Below are 22,656 nucleotides of genomic sequence, written 5' to 3'. Positions count from 1 at the left end.
CCTGAGACACTGGAGTGTTACTTTACTCGGCTACATCTATGGAGGACCATAGCACTGCAGGAGAAATGCAAATCCTTTTAAGCTTTATCCAGAATATTGTACAGAAAAGTTGTGTCAGTGGGTTTAAGGCAGGCACAGTGAACTAATACTTCAACTATAATCTTTTTTAAAAAATATATATTTGCACAAATTACAAAATCACTGAATATTTACACAGAATCAAATCATAATATCAATTTTTTAATAAAATTAAATAATGAATCAGGATTTACAGAAAAAACAGAGCACTATTCTAGATTTTAATCACTAAAAACATTGCAAATATTCAAATTCTACAATGGTATCTTTTAATTAGTTGGTATAAAGTGTCTTATTTTTGTTCAACTCCAGCTCCCATCTTTATAATGAACTATAAAGAATGGTGAATAACTAAACTCAAGCAAGAACCGTAACACGGAGCAAGATCTGTTGACCTGGACTCTGTTGAGTTGGCATTATATCTCCACCAGATTGCCCATGGCTGCTATCACAGTCAGCGGTCTACCTTTTTTAATTAGCTTTTCCCTGTTAGTCTGTCAGGTGAATATATTAAATATTTAATAAGGGATTTGGGGTGAATTTGCAGGACAGATAGGCCTGAGGCCAAAGGCCAGCTGATTAGATTTTGCTGGATCTGACACTTTAAAAAAAAAATCTTTAGCCCTAACTCTGAGACAGAGCAAAATAGAAACCTGGTTCACAATCCAAAGTGAAATATTTTGAAACTTGGAAAAGTAATTTCATGTGAACCAAAAGTGAAAGATAGCCGTGCAGCAAAGGGTTTTACCGGCACTAGTTTTCTATAGAGCTGCACATGTAGGCTACTTTTAGATAATTGGATGCACTCAAACTCAGTAAACCATGAGCTGTGGCAGTGGAGTCATGAGTGTAACCTCTGTGCCATCTGTAAGGAAGCCATGTCTGTCAGCTTATGTCACGCCGTTGGAAGGAAGTTTATTAATATCCATACAACCCATGTAATGTGACGCCACCAGAGAGACTGCTCTTACTCAGGCTGTACTTATGTTTTCATGAATGGGATTCCGTAAGACCTTTAAACCTTGTGACTGATGCCGGGTGAGGCCACCACCCAGGAAAAAATAAAGCTCTCAGACATCATGTGGGTCGGGTATATTTATTTTCTAAGTCGTGTACAGTGCAAAATAGACCTCCGGGTAACAAAATAGCCACAACTATATTGAAAACAACAATGCTATCCAAATGTAAAGTAGTAAGCCGAGAAACACTGCAGTTACAGAAGCTCGTGAAACTATAATAAAAGTCAGTATTCATGAAGGAAACTCAGAGTGAGTGACACATGAATCAAATCAGACAGTATTCTATACTAATGCAAGTAATGGGAATTCCATTTCTATTGTACGATTGATCCAACAGACACTGACAACATTTGCAGTCCAGCGGCACATTTTCGGTTTTCTTAGCCTATGTGCATATGCAGAAATAAAAATTGTCAGGCATTGCTAATGAAGGTTGAGGCTTCAGAAAAAACTTCCAATACGTTTCTGAAACTCAACAGGTTTGAAGAAACAGGAGTCATATTGCACTTTCTGGCACCTACGGTCAACTGCAATCTAAACGCATGCAACAGCTACACCACCTCTAGACATGGAGGTACTGAAAATGGTAAGCGATGCTATCAATCCTCCTGAATGACCTCACCATAAATAATGAACATTAAAATGACATATATTTTGGCTATCAAATATACGATGCTCTTTCAAAATAGAGTAGACTTTCTACAAAGCTAGTACAAATGGATTTAAGAAATATCTCTCCCATAGTACTATATGTCACATCTATATACATGAAATACAAAGAATCCACATAAACAACATAAATTATATATTTGTGCTTCTATGTTTTTCTAGCATGCCGTTTTCAGTTCCAAAAGATTTTTTACCAAGGAAATAACATATATCACAAATGTAAACAGAGTCCTGCCATAGATACATACGTTTTTCCTAACTGATGCTTAGCCTAACTCTTTCTGACACTTTCTTATTTACATATTTTGGACCCATAACTGCGTCTGTAATGCCTTCGGAAATAGCTGTGCTCGCTCATTTCACTGCATCAGTGTTATAATCTGTCAATATCTGGATATCAACTGGTAGTAATCAGATCTGCAGGGGTTTTTCCCCCCATAAAGCATGTAGTAGGTAAAGCTGAAGGTCGACATTCTCGCACTGTGTACCTTGAACAATCTGCAGTCGCCTTAAAAAATCACTAACAAAACACTCAAAAGCCAGTTTAAAGCCTTACAGAGAAAAAAGAACATGAATTCCTTCACAATGACATTAGCATTAGCTTAAAGTATACGAACAATGACTACATAGACCCTTCCCACCAGGGTTTGCTCCTAATGCTGCTTTATTATGTTGGTACATAACAAGAAATCACATTGTTGGGGTATTTCAAAGTGAAGTGGCTCTGCATTAACCTCCTGGTGTGTTGGTTCATTGATAAATTAAGGGGAATGTGAAGAGGGGCTGACCACAATCAGCCTTCTCGTGCTTGCAGACCACAGGGCTTTGTAATGAAGGCTGTCTAATATCTAGTTTAAGGGCAAAATAACACAATAATAGATATAATAGACTGCTAATTCATGAAGACTTGTTAACTTTTGTTCATGCATATATTGCATTGTTTTTTTGGTGGGTGGGTGGGGGGTCAGTAACTGATTGTTAACAATTCTTTCTGCTATGTACACTTTTGGGGGTTTCAGCGCATTACTCCAAATCAAACGCTTGTCCTTATGATCAGAGACACCTATTAACAACAGTTTAAATAGCAAATAAATAAATAATGGTTAAATAAACTAAAACCAATTTGGTACATACTACTGAAAAACATAATTTGTCACATTGTTAAAAGAGAAAAAAAATCATATTCACTGACACAGAAGAGGAATGACACAGCACTAGCATACATTTAAAGGACAGTCCTCGTGTGCACTGTCTGCAGGTCAGCTCATTGTCATTGTCGTCTTCAGCCTTGAGTGATGCCGGGCGCATCTTTCTCAGCCTGTGCGTGCATGTAGTACCGTCTCGTTAGAGATAAAGGTTTCCCCGTAGGTGTTTCTACTACAAAGTTGTCACTTCTATCACAATTAGGTCATTCCGGGTGACTCGATATAGACGTGGCAGGAGACGTGAGGGCTGGTCTGAAGCAGACGTCCGTCCCGTGCGGTTGTTACCCATCCAGTCAGAATCGGACGAGAGCTCTCAATAAGCTAGTCATCACTAGAAGCACAGCTGTGGCTGCAGTGATAGTCACAATGGAGCTCCAACCTACCTCACTCCCCTGAGGGAAGACATGAAAAGAAGAGTGTCAGGAGTCAGCAGAGGTTAACTGTCACCAATAGAGGATACAAACTAGATGTCTTATAGAAAGAATAGTTCCACGTTTTGGGAAATGGGCACATTTGGTTCTCTCAGAGATTGAGATGAGAAGATTGTTACTGATTTAATGTCAGTGCAAACAAATCAGGGGGTAATTGGTTAGGGAAATACCAACTCACACCTCCAAAGCTCACTATTTACAAACCACATTTTAAAAAAAATACTAATTTAAGCTAAATATCATTTGGCTGTAGTTTCACATTTGACACAAATAAATGGTAACAATCTTCTCATTTAAATCTTGGCAAGAAAGTGGTAAATCATATTTCCCAATAAAATGATGAGCTTTTTCTTTACATTATTCATTCAGTGAAGCTCAAAGATTTCTTGTTTTTCAGTTTTGCCAAACTGCCCACCCGTCCCATGTTGACCTTTCATAAATGGTGCACAGACGGCAGTGGTTCATATTATCTGTTTTTCAGTGTGTTTCAGATTTTAAAGGCCGTATTTGGAATTTCTTCAGTTTATATTCTCCCATAACAACTAAACACAAAGATTCCTGACAAATAAAGGATTAGTTCACCAAAATAACAGAAAAACATATTTACCTCTTACTATATGGACTAAAAACACTAGGCTATCAACACTTTACATCTACAGGAGCTGCTCGGCCATGGAAACCCATCCCATGAAGCTCCTGGTGCAGTTTATGTGCTGACATTAATGCCAGAGGAGGTTTGGAGCTCTGCAGTTACTGAGTCAGCAGAGTGTTGTTGACCCTGCTCTGTAACTTTACATATCTAACAGTAGACGCTCTTTAGATTGGCCCATTCTTTCACAAATGTAAAGCCAGACTGCATTGCTAGATTTGCTTTGCAATGGGACTGAAAACACCTGATTCCCAACATAACGAGGTGTGGACATGCTTGTATTCTTTGATTTTCATCTTTGATACCTCCAAAGATCATTCGTCAGCTGTGTGGTTTATTAGCCATGCACAATCATTCTGAACTGTCAGGGATTTGACAAATTTTTTTAAGTGGACTGTTGTTATATTACACAATTTATGACTAAAGGAGAGTAGTTTTAAGTAGTTTTTCGAGCCCTGCCATCTTTAGTACAGTGGCTAAGACGGACAGCGCCATTTCACCTAATCACTTTTTATGTAGTACTCCTTGCAAGTTAGTTTTAATTTAAAGATCCCAAATATCCAAATATATATATTTACATATGACCATTTAACATTTGTACATGTTTGTTTTTATCATCTCTTTTTCATTATGTCTTTTTCCTCCTCCACCATTGCACTCTCTCCTCCCTTATTTCCACATCTTGCTCTTCCTCTTCCTTCTCTCAGCTGAAGTCAGGACTCTAACACGTAAAAACCGGCTTATTTATTATTGACCCAATTACGTATTGTCAGCAAATTAGACATGCAACCCTCCCATCTCCAGACAGCTCACAGCGAACCAGCTAAACACTTTGAAACTCCAGGATTTCAAAGCTGACCTTGAAAAAAATTTCATGAAACTATGAGTAAGATATAATATGAAAGTGCATGGAGAGAGCTGTACAACATGTTTCATTTTTTCAATACAACATCACAATGACAGCTTAAAGTTTTGCAAATGACATACCGCATGAATATATCTTAAAATCTTAAGTTTTTACAGCTTATAGAAGCCAAAAATTTCAGCCAGTTCTGCTCCAATCATCTGGGTAAAGATAATAAAATGCACCATTTTAATATGTAATGCTTCCTTGTCTGAGGTCAAACATCAGAGTTGTTGTTATAAAAGCAGGCTGATGTCAGCATGTTGTAATAAGACATCATAAAACCTTAAAGTTTTAGTATAGCCCTTGCATTCTGGGGGAGGGGGGATTACGCTCTCTGAGTGCTCTTGTTTTTCTTTCGTTTAGCATATTATTTAATTTTTTTTGTGTAATTTAGGTGAACTAATCCATAGTATATTTTGCGAGAACCATAAGTAGCATTACGCTTCAGACAGATATAAGCTCCTCCCATACCTTGCTCTCTGGGACGCCAGCTCCGACAACCAGCACCAGACCACAGCCACAATTACAATCATTCCTATGAAGGGGATGGAGAGAACAGCGTGCTCAGACGGATGGATGAATCTCTGAGGAGGGAACAGAAACAAACACAAGGACCATGGCAATGAAGGGGATGAATGAATGATGGAGCGAGGTAGCCAAATAATAAAACAAACAGATAAGGATGTGTGACAACGGCACAAATGGACCACCACTACACTACACAAATCACTCAATTCTAAGTGTGAAATGGCCTGTGGCTGTGATATACGGGGGGAAGGACTGTGATGGAGTGATTTAATATTTCCTATTAAACAAACAATGCATAACTTTACGGTGACATAAACATCAACTCAGTGTGAGTATGCGTGAGCAGTCCCGTGTGGCATTTCCTGGCTGCGTGTGATATCATGCTGGCAAAAAAAAAGAAGGAAAGGCACGCAGGATGGACTTAGCATATGAAGGTGTATTAGTCTCTCTATCCTCATTTTGAAGTTAATTTGTTTGTAAGTCGTAAGAAATTTGTCGTCATACAGGCTGAGAGGTCATGGACATTCAGAGAACAAGGACAGCATCAGAGACAGGCACGGGTAGACAGTTTGACACGATGTGGAGACATCTCATCATGGCTGTTGCAGACAAAACACAGTTCTGTTTTCACTGGATGATTTCAACCATCGCAAACATATGATCCAAATTCTGAGGTTTTGTTTAGATTTTTCATTGAGTTTTTATCTGCTCTTTTTAAAACTTGATAATACTCGACTTTCAGAGTAGCGACTGTCTTTGCATGGCAATGAAGGTGAAAGCACAGACTGTTCTACCGTCAGTGCATTCAAATTCCTCGGGAGCTTTGCAATGGAAATCACAACCTATGCTTTCATTCAGTGGCACCTGGAAGGCTGAGAGGTCATGAAAAATACATTGAACTGAGAAGTTATAGCTCATAGTTCAATGTACAAACCATGCTGGATGCTTTCAAGTAGTTATTATGTAAGAATAGCCGTGCTTTAAATGGATATGGCATGAATTGTGTTCAGTTTCATTTCATTTCATTTTGATTTTTCATATGTAACTTTATTAGAAGGAAGAGAAACCAGTCTGGAATTAAATAAAAAGTCTAAACAAGAAAAAAAAAGTAATTTAATTACATTTACTGTGTTAGAAATATCTCAAGTCTGCTTATATGCTTCAGTGGTATAAAGTGCATTAGCTCCAAGGCGCCTGAATGCGTTTTATTAGAGATTTTGTGTTTTTGTCAAACAACAGTATTTAAGCATTGCTCTAACTGAGCAGTCAGGACACAGACACAGTGGGGGGAACGTTCCCCAGCCCAAAGCACACAGTAAATACTGATATGGGCTGACAGGCCAGGTCAGCTCATATCAACACATGTATCGCTGCAGTATGGGACACATAAAAAAAGTGGGCTCAACAGACACAGGATACAGTGAGGAGCAATGTGAGGTTCGTTATGTGTTAGTAGATAGTGTGACTGCAAACAACAACAAAAACAACTTTACATTTTCTTCATTGTGTAACTGGAATATTGCATTTAGAATAAATTCATATCATTTAAAAACAAAATATGGGAACAAGTTCAGAAAGCAATGATAAATATCAACTAAATATATTATCAGTAATGACAGAAAGATGTACAGTATTTCAATCAGTTTCTCTGCTGATGCCAGCACTATACGTTTATTATAGTTTGTCCCGTGATGGGCTTGAGCTCTGTGGTTCCTCACCTGCGTCCCCCCCGACAGCTTCTCCAGCTCTGCCTTGCAGCGCTGCAGCTCCTCCTCCAGCTCTGCCCTCTCCCTCTGACTGCTGTCATACAGTACCTGCAACTCCTGCAGCTCCATCTTCAGACCCTCACACTGGAGGACACAGAGGCCAAAAGAATCAGAAGAATAATGTGTACCAAATCTGTGCCACTTTCTAGCAAAGTAGGGCACTGTACCTCTCTCTGAACTTGTGAGGCCTTCTCCTCAGCCTGTTTCAGCTGGTCTCTCAGCGAGAAGATCTCCCCGATCCCTCCGGTCCAGCTCGTCGGCGTCATCGGCTTCCCATCGAATGAGATGTTCTTCTGGATGGAGGCGTCCACCAGACGACAGTTCTCAGACTGGGCCATGGTCATGTAGCTCTCTGTGATGACCTCATCTGAGCCGGTCTCCATCTCCTTTCCCTCTGTGCCCTCCCCTGCGTCTTCCTCTTTCAGCGACAGGTAGACGCTAGAGCTGCGAGATCAAAAGGCGGCTCCAAATTAACTGCTATCATTTTTTAATTCTTATTGTAAAAACAGGAGGATGTGTTAACCCATACTAGAAATGTTGATATCAAATGGTGACACTGTTTTGTCAACCTGCTTTTCAGCTACACGTACAGTTAAACCTGAAGTTAAAATATTTACACCCTATAGGCATGCACAGTAACAACTATTCTTTTCAATTTCCCAGTAAATGGCCAGACAATATTGGCAAATGCTCATCACATAGAACAACCTTACAATTCAAAGGCATTCTTGATTCTTAATTGCTTATGTGTAATATCTCATATCATGCTACAACTTCACTGGAGTGCTTAAACAGGTGGTCGGTGCTGTGTTGGGATCTAGTGATACCAGAGGGTATCCCCTCCAGCTGATCCAGTGAGCACAGCTGACGAGTGAGCAGTCATTGACCTCTCACCATGTCCTCTGTCTTTGCAGCAGCTGCAGCCTCTCAGAGAGCCGTCTGTTGTCCTCCTTCAGGGTCTGACACTCCTCCCTCAGCATACGGCACTCCTCCTTTAGCAGGTCGACGTCACCTGTCGGAGCAAGAAGGGCACAGATGAGGATGCCTAAAACGACATTGTATACTCCTACACATCTTTATAGTACAGATAGAGTAAAACGTAAATTTTAGTCATCCACTCTCTTGTCAGAGCACGAGAAGCTTTGGAACAATCTCATATCTGTCTGCTGAAGATGAAGCGACAGCCAGCAGCTGGTTAGCTTAGCCTGGAATAATGATTGGCAGCAGGATGACACATCCATGCCAGCTCTGTCTCAGTGGTATCAAAATCCAACTGGCAGTTCCTTTAAGGCTTACAAATGTTTTAGTATGTGCAAGAACTGAAGCAGAAAAGCCATTTCCACCAATAATGTTTGTGCATTTTGGGTGATGTTCCCCCCACCCTCGGTCCCACCCAGCTCCAGAGCCCAGCAGTGACATCATGCGCTGGAAGTGTGGGTCCCTCCCTGTCGTGACCTCATGTCCCTGGTATTCTGAATATACACACACATGTCACTCCCTTTTCAACTCCCAGCAATCCTATTTTGTAGCATTTACTGAACCCGCCAATGACAGATGTTCTTGACTGCAGTTTACTAACATGCTGTGAGGGAACGAGACCATCCTCGTGCAAAGACTGATCACAGGCTTTTGTGCTAAACTTAAAAGCTTGAACAAAGAAGAAAACTTTATTTTTAAGTTTGTGAAGATGTTCTCACCTCTAATCCAAGAGGCTTCTATACTTCTTAAAACAAAACGTGAAGAGTCCCAGGTATTTAACCCCTACTGGGGGTTGTTCCTGTGAGAGGTGGTCATTGACCTACTACTTCTCATGTCCTACGTCACATGAGTTAAGATGGGGAAAAAAGGCGGATTTAACCCCTAGTAGGGTTGAATTCACAAACTTAAAGATGACCAGTCGCCTTCTTTTCTCAAGCTCGTAAGACTACAATGTAACTAAGAACCTAATAACTAAAAACCTAATAAGACACACGTGATGCAACGTCACTTCTTCTCTGACTGTAGCTGTTTCTTCCCCCCCTCCTCATCCCTCACCCTCTCTCCTCTCGGCCTCCCTGCGCTGGCTCTTCATGCTGATTTCGGCCCTGAGCGTGGTTATCTCCAGCTCGTACTCCTGGGTTTCTTCACTTAGGCGCTGCAGCTCGGCCCGCCGGCGACATAGCTCTTCCTGCAGCGAAGCGATGTCGTTCTCCCTCTCCGCCGCTGCCTCCTCCGCGGCCTGCTGGAGCAGGAGCACCTCCTCCTGAGCTGTGCGCAGCTCCTCCTGGGCCTCGGCCAGCTCGCTCTCCTTCTCCTCCTCCAGGCTGTACATCTCCTCCTGCACAGAGCGCAGCTGGGCTGTGGTAAGCGGGGGAAGAGGAAGAGGAGGAGGAGGAGAACGTTAGGTTTTCTTTATGGCAGATGTGTGGGTGAGACTGCAGTGTCAGTATGGGTGTATATGTATGATCTCACCTGAGGCTTTGCAGTAGTGGGCCTGTGTGTGTTTGTGTGTGTAGGTGGTTGGTGTGCACTTGCATACGCCTGTGTGTGTGTGTCTGTGCGGGTGCTGTTTGAAAGAGGAGCTGATGTAACTGATGGTAACTGGCATGCTTTTTATTCAGGGTCAGGTTGGGATTATTAGTTTAGTCATTTCAGGAATGGAGAGTTCTCTCCACCTCGCAACTTTAAAAAACTTTTTTTTCCCTTCTGATTTTCTTTGTCTGTCTTTGAGAACAAAAATTCTGCATAAGTGGTAGCATGAAACAGAAGTCAAGCTAATAAATTAGCAGCTTAAAGATCAAAATCTGCAGAGACCTTAAGCACTGAGGGATGTAAAACTTTTGATTTTTTTAATCCAAGGGGAAAAAATGACATAAAATGTTATTTTAGAGATCTTTAGGCATATTGTGTTGATACCTTGTAGATTCTGGATCTGCCGTGTGAATGCCTCAGCCTGATGGGCACTTGCCAGACGCTCATCCTCCAACAGACCTGGAGAGGAGAGACGGGGAGTCAGGAGTGGGTAGTGAGATAAGAGGGAAAAAGTGCAGCAGGCCAAAAGAAGAAAGATGACAACTTGATAAGCTGTTCAACCTTGAGGCATGACTGGATGACACAAGCAGCTTTGTATGTCTGCTTCTGTTAAAAGCAATGAACAGTACGTGAGCAGACCATCAATATTGCTTAGCAGGATTTTTCTTTCTGGTATGCGAGTTCCTAATGATCCTTTTCATTGGAAAATTCTCTTCTAAACTTAAAAGATAGCAGTAGAAAAATATTGCAGAGTGTTTTGGCTGCCAGTTTCACAGCTTTTGGTTTGCTGCTATTTTTGAATTTCTGTTTATTTTTGGTCCCTATCAGTATGTCTCATGCCAAATGTTTTCTGCCACATACTTCAGGCAGATTCACTGATGGCTTTTATATAGCAGCAAGAGGAGCTAGAAGGATAGCGAGAGCGTATTCTTAAATCAAATCATATGTCCATTTGATTCAGTTTTATTTACATGGCACCAAACCACAACAATTGGCTCAAGGTGCTTTAAATTCTAAGGTCAAGGCCCTAAAATAATAGAGATAAAACTCCAAAAATCAGACGACCCCCTACGAGCAAGCACTTGGTGAGGGTGGGGATGAAAAACTCCCTTTTAACAGGAAGAAACCTCCCTTATGTTAATTGGGTTAATTACCCATGGGGTAATGTAAGCTGAATGGTGAGATGTCTCTATGTGTTAGGCCTGCGACAGACTGGCGATCTGTCCAGGGTGTACCCGGCCTCTCCCCCTATGGTAGCTGGGATAGGCTCCACCCAATCCGCAATAAAGATAATGGAAGATAATGGATCGATGGCTAAATTATAAACACTAAGAGTGACTTAAGATACTTGTAAAAAAAAAAAAACATGCACACACACAAAGTACTTTCACAAGTACAATTTGATTGTAAAAAATGTTTTTTTTTAAATCAGTGTTTGGTGCGCCTTTCCATTAGTACAACTTCTTCTACACATTTTTGGAAACAAGTGGGTTGCTCCAAGTGTTTTGGAAAAGTTGCCACATTCCTTAATTGCTTGTGTCTCTTTGTGTAATCCCAGGGTGACTCCATGTTGCTAAGATCAGGGTCTCTGTGGGGGCTGTACCATCTGCTGGAGAACGCCTTAGCCTTCTTGTGGCTTGTGTACTTAATGGCAGTGAGTTATCTACGGGCAGATCAAATGCCTCCTTCTTTGTTTTGTGTCCTGCATAAGAATCTAAACATGTAAAGTGCCTGTTATGCCCACTGACTTCAGGCTACTGCTTGGAAGAATGTTTCAGGTCTATCTGCGGCACCCCTCCAGGCGCCTGATCACCAACACCTGCGGTCTGTAATATGAAGCAAGATCAACAGACCCGGGGTATGTTTTCATTATCTGGCTTACCCTAACGTTTGGGTTCCTGCTATGCAGTCACGCAAAAGGTGGCTATCAACCCTGGGTTTTCCAATCTATTCAGATAAAAAGGTCGGCGTTGACAGAAGGTGACCAGTCTGCTGGCAGCACGCAGGAATATTTTACAAAATAAGAGCAAACTATAAAATTACAAAACTCATCATACACGCCACATGCACAGTTGCTGCAGCCAAAGCAGAGGTGTGTGAGTGTGTGTGATAGGAAAAGTGCTGTACTAGCATGTGTATGCACTCTAAGTGATTTGGTGGTCAGCAAGACTGGAAAAGCATGAGACGGCCTGAATAAAATCTATTTAAAGCCGGGAGGAAAGTTGGAAAAAATGTGCACGGGAAGATCTGACTAAAAATACGTCTGAATTCACACGCTGCCTAAATATGAGTAGCTGCTTCTTTTCTGTATAAGCCAGTTTTAGCCTTACTATTTAAGCTGCAACCCGGTTGCATTAAATGGCGTGAGAGTAAATATAAACACATAATTCAACCTGGTAAGTAGGCTTGCTTGCAAATTTTATATAAGGTCAACGAGTACAAGTTTGAAAATAGGATAGGTAGGTATAGCGTAAGTTGCCTGGCAATATACTTCATTATGAATGATCCTTGTAATACAGAAAACTCAGTTAAAACCTGAAATTCTTTACTGACTCTTATTCCTGCTTGATAGTGCTGGTCTCTGAACTCCATGTGATTATCACTGGAGCTGGATAACTGTCATTTGTCACTGGAGATTTTGTTGGGGGGTGGGGGCATTGTCTGTCTGTTTTTTGGTAACCTGCTGCTTTGCTGTTTAGCTTTCCTTATGTCCTGTTTAGTGACTGAAAGAAGTGTTTGATTCAATTTAGCTTTAACAATATAACCTGTTTTGTGTTTAAACAGGGAGCTTAGCATTGTGACATTTTGTTTGGTTAAACTAGCATACCAAATGGAAAAGACTGTGATAAGCCAACTTTAAGCTTGAAATGAGGAGCAAGCCAGTGATTGGCTATAGCTAAGATAAGGGCTGGCCTCTTCTTAGAGGGTTGGGGTCACTTAGGTCTCATCTATCTGCACTGGGCCTCTCTCAACGGAGGGTGACTTCTTAAAAAAGACAGATAACCACTGACTACACAGGAAGCTCTCCATAACAGGCCATTGTGCCATTTCACCAAACTCACCAGTCGCTTCCCAGAATGTTCTTGACCAAGCTCGTGAAATTCGTAAACAATGTACTTGCTAAACATCAGCTGTTCAGTATCACCTCACAGTGCCACTTCCATGCATATAGCATCTCATTTTTTATTTTCATAATGTTTAAGCTACAGTTAGTAGAGTGTTCTCAATATTATTTATAACTTTTTCCATTTTAAATTTGGTTTTCAACACCCTCAGATTAATCCATTCATCAAGCTACATCATTACTGGTGTGGGGGTAGAAACCCGAAACCGAGACAACCGCATCTGCATGCATCAGCTGCCAACGCACCGAACAGCTGACTGTTCCCAGAGGGTCTCGACCAATACTGAATTCTGGTTGAGGTCTAGGACACTCGGTCTAGAAACTTCCCGCAGTGTGAGCGCAGTTGTCTGAGGAATGGTTCCCCCCGCTGCCAGACAAACTGCTGAGCTCACCATGCCATGTCTCTAAGAATGACACACTGTTAAATGCACACACTCATAAACGCACACACACACTGAGCTCAGTGTAACCTCATACTCAAGGCCTTAGTCACTTCTAGTGTCTCTGAACATTATGCTCATCATTTCTAAGGTATGAGGTTATGCTCTTTTTAATGACTATGAGCAACAGACTGTCAGTAACCACATATAAACTGTTCGCCTTCTATATATGTATCTAACAAAATTTCACAAGGATGCCTCAGGTACAAAGTTAAGAGAGGGTTTTTTTCTACTGATCAGTGTAGAAATAGGGGGAAAATAGTGTAAACATTTATGTAAAAGTACTCTGAAGAAAATTCAGGCTGAGATTGTAACAGGAATTTTATAATCATGACGTCTTACAGCACAAATGGAGTTTTTTTCACAGCGAGGGAAAGGCCAAAAATAAGGTTAGTAAAAAATGTTATGTAGCGTTTTTAGCTCACAGAAAATTTACCCGCAATTAAATGAAAAGGTTTTTTCTTTTTCAACTTTGCTTGTTGGTCTGAGCTATTTCCATTATTTTTCTTTTCCACTCACTGAATATGCATGTGTTGGAAATGTAACGAATGAAAGCCCAGGGTTATTGCTTTTGTAAATGCGATTTGGGAGCGGCGCTGGCAAATAATTTGCAGATTTGAAAAATGATGGTTAATTGCAAAATGTAGATTAATTTCTAAGCAAAGCGCTTGGTGTAGCATTGCTTTTTGCAAAGCTGTCCCAGAATTAAAAGGAGGAAAAATGATATCATGAAGAGAAATCGGTGAAAGAGGCCCGGCTTTTTGTGTTTTATTACCTACATGTGTTAAAATGTGACATGTGTTTTGTACAGCTTTTGTTACCGATTCCAGTTGTGACTGAACATGACAGATAAAAATGTTAGAACAGGGACTATCATGGCAGTCAGCATAATCTATAATTGCCAGAAAAAATGTTACAGAATTAATGCATGTTGATGGATGATTAGTGCATTTCCATTCATTTTTATGGGAGATGATTTAATGTTAATGTTAATAAATTAATAATTAAAGTTATTAAATAATGAATACATAGTACAGTTTAGGGATACAGTCCTAGAGGTATTCAAGGCTAGAGTTCTCACCTTGCAGCTCGTGGAAGCTCTCTTGATGTTTGTTGGAGGTCTCTCTGGCCTCCTCCAGCTCCAGCAGCAGCTGCAGCACCTGCGCCCTGAGCTCCTCCAGCTCCTGCTCCTCAGTCAGCGGCTCTTGCTCCTTCTTCCTCTTCTCCTCCCCTTCACCTTCCTCCTCTTTCAGTTTCTTTTCTTCCCCCTCTTCCTCCTGAGATCTCTCCTGGTCCATCTCCTCTTTCTCGTTGTTCTCCTCCAGGACTCCTCGCTCCTTGGCGGTTATCTCGTTGTCCATGTTGGGGCTGCTCTCGGCTTTCAGATCACAGGGGTCATCTGGTAGAGAGATGGCAGACATTACGAGAAGGAAAAGGGATGGAGAGCCTTACAGGTGACAAACCCATCTGTCATCGCCTAAAAACTCAGTCACGCTTGGCTGCAGAGCAAATGGTCTCTTCTCCCCCGAATCAACAGCACCATCTTGTGATTAAAGTGGCACCGACTTCTTTGTACATCACATCCTGTTCACTCTGATTTAAGCATAGCTGTTCAATCAGACAATATAACTGAAAATCCTCTTTTGTGATTAACTCCAGGACACAATCCTTTTTCTTTAGTGATTCCACTGATTAAAGGAAGAAAATCACACGTGCCTTAAAATGTCAGAATTTTGTAATAAGCAGACGTTAATGTAGCAGCATTCACACGCAACATATTTCTCTTTATTCACCGCATTTCAAAGCTTTGTGTGTTATGGCACACGCATCCTTGTATCCGCACTGTGGATTTAAATGTTTGGCCAGCAGGTGGAGCAGGTTAGCTGACACAATGCGGAAACAGAAGTGGGGAGGTGAAGCAATCGTTATGACTCACCACTCAGCAATGCACCTCAAAGTCCACAACAACAGAGCTACCAGTCATAGTAAGAGAGATGTGACACACAGCTCTTTCACATGATCTTGTGTCACATGTTTGCCTTCTTCTTAAAAGATTTTGCTCATTAATAAGCTCAGGCCCCATCAGAAGCTCTAAAACCAAAAATGAGACATTATATATGAGGCAGACCAATAAGAGTGAACTTGATTTTGCATTATAGCTCTTTGTCTCGCTGCAGCTACTGAGACAAAGTCAGAGCAGTTCAGAAGAGAAGGTATCCCTGGCAGTTTTGCTTGCATTACACACACACAAACACACACTGACATAATATCCTTTCACTCTCACTTCTCAACAGCAAGCCCTCCTGGGTCAAGTCCTTCTCAGAAATAAATCAATATGTAGTACTGCGCATTCATGTCTGAGTGGTCTCCAAGTGGCCAAAAATTGCTGTTTGTACTCAGAAAGCAATGTGAGGATGGGAGAGGGGGAATGGTGTTCACTGAGGGACAGAAGATGGAGAGACGTGATGAGAAAAGAGAAGAAGGCTGCAGCAGGGGACGGAATAAAGCATTAACTAAAGATCTACCCTAATTAAGAGCGATGCTCACCGGTGTAATCTCTGCTCTGGGGATGCTTCCGGTTCTTGTGATAATTATTTTTTCTTTCTTTTTCTCTGCTCGCTAGATGTAACCGTGTCCATCACAGCATATTTTATCATGCATCTGTGACAGCCTTATTCCTTCCTGTCTCATAATGATGTTAATTTAAACAATGCGGCCCCTGAGAGGCATGCGAGAGGTTTCATGAGCGCAGGGCTATTTTGTCATTAAACTTTGATGCTGGTGTAATGAGTTAGTCATAAAGAAAGAGAGAGCCGGAGCTCTGTGGCGGGGAGTTTTAGCCGGAGCTGCTTGTATAGCCAGGGGCGGCTAAAGGCCATCAAGAGACAAAAGGCTTCCCGCTGAATATCACTCACATCCAAATCTCTTACAGGATATGCTGAGCTCATGGTGGGTAACTCCAAAAGGCTTTGGATCAAGTGTTTTCTTTTATAAATGTCTATTTTGTATAGACGGTCATTATTGTCCTCACTTTAAAAGAAACATGTTTTAGGTATACTTAGGAGAAAGAGTTTGGCTTTGCATGATGCATCGTGTGCAAACCCTTACCACCACCTTTCACATTGTTCTCGCTAAGTTTTCTACTTGTCATATCACTCTTAAAAGAAGCTTAATCTCCTCACCTTGTGGGTGAATGTCGAGCACATTGTGCAGCCAAATCAGCTGCAGTGACACCTGTGCTCACTCCACTGTGCTTGATTTTTTCTTTTAGTCACGCTGGGATTGCATTAGACATGGACGCCGCGCGCATACAAGAGCAGGCGACGGACAGCGGAGTCATCTCAGGAGCAGTGCAACAGCTCCGGGGAGAGGACGGCTTTTATCTATGCACAACACATTCTTTCATAATCACACTGCAGCACAGCACTCTGAGTATGTTGGTATACACACTGTGCCACTTTAGAAGAGAGGCAACAGGCAGAGCCAAGTAGTCTTTGTCAGCATCTCAGAAAGGCTGCCTGAGATTTAATTCAAACATTTAATGTGTCAACACGAGCCTTTTTGTTTTGCTTCTGATTTGGCGTTCTGCGATGGAGTGTGGAGCATAATGAAAATTGCACTTTGCAAAATTAAAGAGCAGAGCGGGGATTTTTAGCCAGCAGAGGGGTGGGTGAGGGACGGGCTCGCAGAGAAGAGCGCGCGTCCATCGAGCAGCGAAATCTGAAGCTCAGCCGCGCAGACTAATTAAGTAGACAGGAATTTACTGGGAAAAACAGCATTTATGCGCTCACTTTTTTTTACAGTCTTTATCTTTAATGATACCGCTTCGTGCAATCAGGTGTAATATAATAGGGAATGTGGAGCAAAGTGCTTTCGAGAGAATTTAAGAGAGTCTCTCCCTATTGCTGCTAGTTAAATGAATTGACTGCTAGTTAGGTAGTTAGGAACATCTGGAGTCAAATCAGCCAATAAAAGAAACGACTGCTCGCTGAAAGGCGGCGCTGGAGGAGGCTGTCTACGGGTGTCGTGTCCTGGGTGTGTTGTGACTGAGCAAACAGGTGTGTGCCGCGGTGTCAGTGGTTCATTTGTGCATATGCCCCAAGAGTTTGCATTTGCATATGAATACACGCCACTAGCGACCACTTCTCTTTGGTTTTGCATGTGTGTAAATACATAGAATATGAGCACGCAAACATGTGTAGTGAGATCCCCACTTCTGATGAGTCTATATACACAACATACTGTATTTATGATCATATATGTCTGTGATGTGTGTGTGTGTGTGTGTGTGTGTGTGTGTGTGTGTGTGTGTGTGTGTGTGTGTGTGTGTGTGTGTGCGTGCGTGCGTGTGTGTGTGTGCGAGTGTGTGACGAATCTACGCGTAGGAGTCCATGCATAATGCACAACACCCCCTCCTACCCCAGCTTTGAAATCAGCCCTGCTCTGATGTTGTAGCTTTTTCCCTGCACTGGCACACTTCCTCAGCAACACATAATACAGAGGAGGGAGGGGGAGCTGAAATAACAAGGAGCCACCGTAGGAGCATATGTGAAAGGGAAACAGGGGAAAAAAACAATTAGAGACACACAAGGAAGGAGAAAGATTTAAGACGTTAACCCCACACATCTCCACATCCACCATGCACCCTTGGTCAGCACACCAACAACCCAGAGCTTCAACATATAGAGAATCACCATGGTGATAAAGCTGTATTTTTGTCCACTGCTTTGCTTTCCATAGAAACCTTTGCTTTACCCCCCCAGAGAAGAGTCTGTGCAACTGTATCAGGTGCACCGTCACGAAGCCCACGTGGTGACGTCACCATCATATGAGATGCACTGCTTTCAAGCTGCGTGGAGACTCACCGGCTCCAGATGAGCAGCAAGCGACAGAGGTGGAGGTCTCGTGAGGTTAAAGTGAGTTTATCTCTTTCCCTCGCTCTCTCTCTGTACTGCACTTCAGAGGCTGAAAAGTCCAGGGAGAGTGAGGAACAACAGCAGCAGGAGAAGAAAAGAAAGTTGAAGCGACTTAATCAGCCGTTCTGTTATTTAAATGGAAAATTCGTATCTGCGCTTTCAAAGGGGAATAAGGGAAAGTGGGTCAATGGAATAGAAAAGCATCGCAGGATGTGCTATAATTTGGCCTCATTAGATGAGCACGCACAAAATCTGTGTCAGTGTGTGCACGCTGTAGGTGATTTATTCAGGGAATGTGTGTTTTTTGTTTTGTTTTTTCAATACGAATCTGGGGTGGTGCAGTGTGTGCATAAGCTTGTTGCATAGCTATTCCATTAAGGGATATGAATAGCATCAGAAGAAGAACACAGGAAAACAAGTCATGCAGTTATAACCCATTTCATCACAAATTAACCCTCCCCCCAAACCACCACCCCCAGCAAAGCAATCTCTATGGAAAGGGTTTTTTTTTATCACTTAGGTCTTACTTAAAAAAAAAAATAGGGGATACCACAGCTCACTGTGTAGCTGCCAAAATGCAAAAAAGATAAATCCAGAGCGTGAGGAAGGGTGCACTAATGATAGGCTGACAATGCCAAGCATTTCTGCGAGGGAAACGAAAAGTTAAAGCCATGGGGGCGGGAGGGGGGCTGAAGGAAGGAGCTGCGGGAGTTCGTGAACCTTCTCTATTCACTTGAAAGTTATAAGAATTTTTCCATTATACAGCCGAGTAAGAATAAAGAACACATGGCACACTCGGTTTAGCCAGAGTGCCTTAAGAGCCCTTTTTCCCCCTATTTTTTTAAATGAAGCACTTAAGTCTGGTGGGAGAGACCAGAGAAGTGGGTGGGGGGAACATGTGACAGTGAGAAACAGGGACCAGGGATACTTGAGGGCAGAAAAGCATGCGAGATTTGTTTTCGTTTGTTGTTCTTGGCTTTTTGTTTTTTTGTTTTTCTCAAAGGTCTAAGCAGCTCCCACATCTACAAAGTTTGTCCAAGGCAGCAACTTTGCTGTTTATTAGTTCCGGAGAGCTGAGAGAAATTCTGTTTGTGTACCTTTGGGGAGTATCACTGCTGATGTGAATTTTTGCAGCATGAGGGCACAACACTGGAGAGAAGATGAGGGAATGGAGGGAAAGAACAGGAGAGAAATGCTGCGTGGGCTGACGCGCTGGCAGGTGCAAAAGGTTTGTGTGTCTGTGCGTGTGTGTGTGTGTGTGTGTGTGTGTGTGTGTGTGTGTGTGTGTGTGTGTGTGTGTGTGTGTGTTGGAGGGTGTGTGGGCGCTGAAGAGAGCAAAGGATTCCATCTGAAAGAGGGGGACGAGATACTGAGTGGGAAAAGCTGAGAGAAGGATTGAGAGAGAAGTGTTCGGCAGCTCGTGCAAGTGGGAGGGAGGAACAATATGGTGGCCATCGTATGCAGACACCTTGTAAATGTCAGATGTGCCTGTGATGATCTTGCTCGGCGGCAGCGTGTGTTTGCACAGGAGCATCTGCATTCTCTGTTGGAAGATGTGGCAAGGCAGTGTAGAATTAATCCTCAGCAAAAGTGCAAAAACCAGAAAAATGCTGCTGATTTTTAATAAAATTGCTTTTTTTAAGAACCCTGACTTATGCCGAGAGTTAGGGCTGACCTCAGCCAGGGTAGAAAAAAATGCACTTAAATCCCTTTAGATCCCCCAAAGTTACATAATTCAAAACGATATCAGTTATAAACTCAGCTCAATCCACTTTCTAGTTCTTTTTATGCTCCAGAAGTCAGGACTGACACCACCATAAGCTCAATGTTTGCCATCACGAGCACTGAATTCCCAGCTTTAAAAACATGCTTCAGGTTGTGATGAAAGAAAAAAATAAGTGAGTCCCTGGAGTTAACAGGATAGATAACAGGAACAAGCTTGTTAGGTAAGGAAGGATTTCTCCTGAGACAGCATCCGCATTACGGCGGTCAGGCTTCAGCACAACAAATGTAATAAACAAAAGTGCTCACAAATGCAAGTGGTTCGATAAGTCTACGGGCATCTATGGCGAGCATATTAAAAGAGATGAGCCACCCAGTCCTTGCTCCTGAAAGTTCACTTTTAGGACATTAACAGAGGAAAAGGAAACCTGACTCTGAGCAAACTGCTGACCTGTGTGTGTGTCTGTTTCTCCGAGCCCCTCCACACCAATAAACATCCTCCTTTCAGCGTGCACACACACACACACACACACACAGGGCCACTCTGTCTGCAAAACACATACTTCTTCCTCATTGTGAATCATGGAAAGAGCGAGAGAAATACCACACATTCTTCTCTGCATAGTTGAACAGTACTAATTCTATCTGAGGCGAAAACATAAAATAAAGATGCATTGTGTTCGCTGTCATGCAGCAACTTTCAGTGGAACGAAGTTACCAAGCAAGCTGCTCATCTGCTCCAAGCCACTATTTGCACTATAAGCACGTCTCATTCCTTCGCAGATGATAATCTGTGTAAAACATGAGAGAGATTCAATCTTTAACAAAAATAACACCCAGCTCTGTATGACTCCAGATTCCATCAGTTCTCCATCGGGATAACATATGCAACAAATTCAACAGTGCTAAACGCTAGGCCTAAATTATTTCCTGCCTTTGGCTGCCAGCAAATCGTTACCTGGCAGCGTGTCGCCTCCATCAAACGTCCACAGATGCCGTACCTTACAGTGCTGTCCACTCACTCACTCACTCACTCAGTCTGTCAGCTCGACTGCAGCTCTTTAGAAACGCTCCCACAGTAAACACCTCGACACCAGACCACCCTTCTCCCGTTCCACATCCTGCCCACTTTACATCACTCACTTTTAGAGAGCATGCTCTTTCTTTGAAAAAAGAAAAAGAAAAGAGAGAGAGAGATAAACATTAACCCTCTACCTTTTTCCCCGGCTGATCGCTGTCTATAGAATCTGTAGTGCAAAACACAGCCACACGGCTGTATCCAGCTACGCGGAGTCGCAGATGAACACACACTGAGAACACAGCAGCACACAGACCTGTGGAGTCCAAAGCCTCCTCTATGAGTGGAGGTAAACGCAGTCCATCCATAGCCCCCCTGTCGCTGCTGCGAAGAGGGAGAGACGGAGGAAGAGTGGGCGAGAGAGGGTCAGAGGGTCCGCACGCCCACCTCAGCTGCCGCTGCTGCTGCGCGGAGAGGAGAGGAGGGAGACAAACACACGGAAAGTACTGATCGCGGTGTCAAGTACTCGTACAGCACGCGCGCGCGCAGGCTTCAAATCTCACAAACTTAGCACACGCAAACACACGCGCGCATGCACACACAAACCGCCTGTACCTCGGGAGAGTTTGGGAAGGATCCGGGGAGCTGAAGGCTGGGCTCTGGAGCGTGGGAGAGATGCCGAGAGGGAAGAAGAGGGGAGGAGCAGAGCGGAGGGAAAGATGCTGTTTTCCAGATGGCAAGCTCCGTCTCCCCGACACAGCCCTCTCTCTCTCTGTTTTTCACATGCTCTCTCTCCCTTCAGGCTCCACTCTGTTTACTATGTTTGCACTCCTTTTTTTCTGCACCGTCCTTCTCACCAGTGCCTCCACTTGTGCCACTTTTGCATTTGCTGACTTTTTACATTTGTTTACGGATTCATGATCATCGAGGCTGGGACGCAGATCGACGCACAAACACGGACAACAATGATCACCAAGGCCCCTTTTTTCAAAAATCTTTTCATAGGTCCAAATGTGTGTGGTGATGCTTTAGACTAGATTGCTAAATGTTAGCTTTAGTTGGAATCTTGGTGCTTCATTTTTAGAAGCCCTAATAACAGGTAATGTGAAAGGCATCACTGGCAATGCATTAAAAGTAGTTCAGACAATCACAGAACCAAGATATATGCAAATCCTACTTACAATAAAACACTGACCCGTGCTTCCCTTTTTTGTACACACATTTACACTCACATAAACTCTCTCTGTCTCTCTCAATTACTTGAGCATATTTTGGCCCCAAAGCCAAATGAATTTACCTATAATGAGATCCAGAATCCAGACAGGCTGTTGCAGTGGAGGCTGACAGCTAGCGTCGCAGATTACTGATCATTTCCCCTCCATTGTTCATTTCCTCCCCTCCCCTTGCTGACTCTCTCTCTCTCGCTCGCTGCTAATGAACAGTGGCACTTATGCTATAAATATATACATCATCTCAACCATAACACCACTCGCTCCATTTTCATCACAACTTTCACACACACAGATTTTTTTTGTCTCTCCGTCTGTCTTCCAGCCCCCCACCACCACCCATATACACAGTTTCTCTCTCACACACACACACTTTCTCACACTCAGTTTCAGCTGCTATCACATCTGGCAACTTCTGTGCAGTAAGGAGCCAGAGATTTGAGG

At 42.6% G+C, this 22,656-nt stretch overlaps 1 protein-coding gene across 8 annotated transcripts; it reads right to left on the bottom strand.

Annotated features, from left to right (window-relative positions):
- Positions 1-1,160: 1,160 nt before the first annotated feature.
- LOC134631246 (coiled-coil domain-containing protein 136-like) lies at positions 1,161-22,371 on the bottom strand. 8 transcript variants are annotated; one of them, XM_063479388.1, is made up of 10 exons: positions 21,599-21,729; positions 21,300-21,447; positions 14,409-14,726; positions 10,148-10,222; positions 9,287-9,589; positions 8,147-8,264; positions 7,420-7,696; positions 7,205-7,336; positions 5,430-5,542; positions 1,161-3,363 (listed from the first exon to the last, which is right to left on the bottom strand). In XM_063479388.1, exons 2-10 carry the CDS (start codon positions 21,349-21,351, stop codon positions 3,351-3,353), a joined length of 1,401 nt encoding a protein of 466 aa, XP_063335458.1. In that variant the 5' UTR covers positions 21,352-21,447; positions 21,599-21,729; the 3' UTR covers positions 1,161-3,350. The 8 variants fall into 8 exon arrangements, 7 of the variants coding, with proteins under 7 accessions (XP_063335458.1, XP_063335459.1, XP_063335464.1 ...); XM_063479389.1 differs by having other exon boundaries at positions 21,300-21,444; XR_010094381.1 differs by lacking the exon at positions 21,599-21,729 and having other exon boundaries at positions 5,430-5,493; positions 21,300-21,588.
- Positions 22,372-22,656: the final 285 nt, after the last annotated feature.

This window comes from Pelmatolapia mariae, linkage group LG7 (genome assembly GCF_036321145.2).
Source record: "Pelmatolapia mariae isolate MD_Pm_ZW linkage group LG7, Pm_UMD_F_2, whole genome shotgun sequence".
NCBI lineage: Eukaryota > Metazoa > Chordata > Actinopteri > Cichliformes > Cichlidae > Pelmatolapia > Pelmatolapia mariae.
This window is presented reverse-complemented; position numbering and strand designations above follow the sequence as displayed.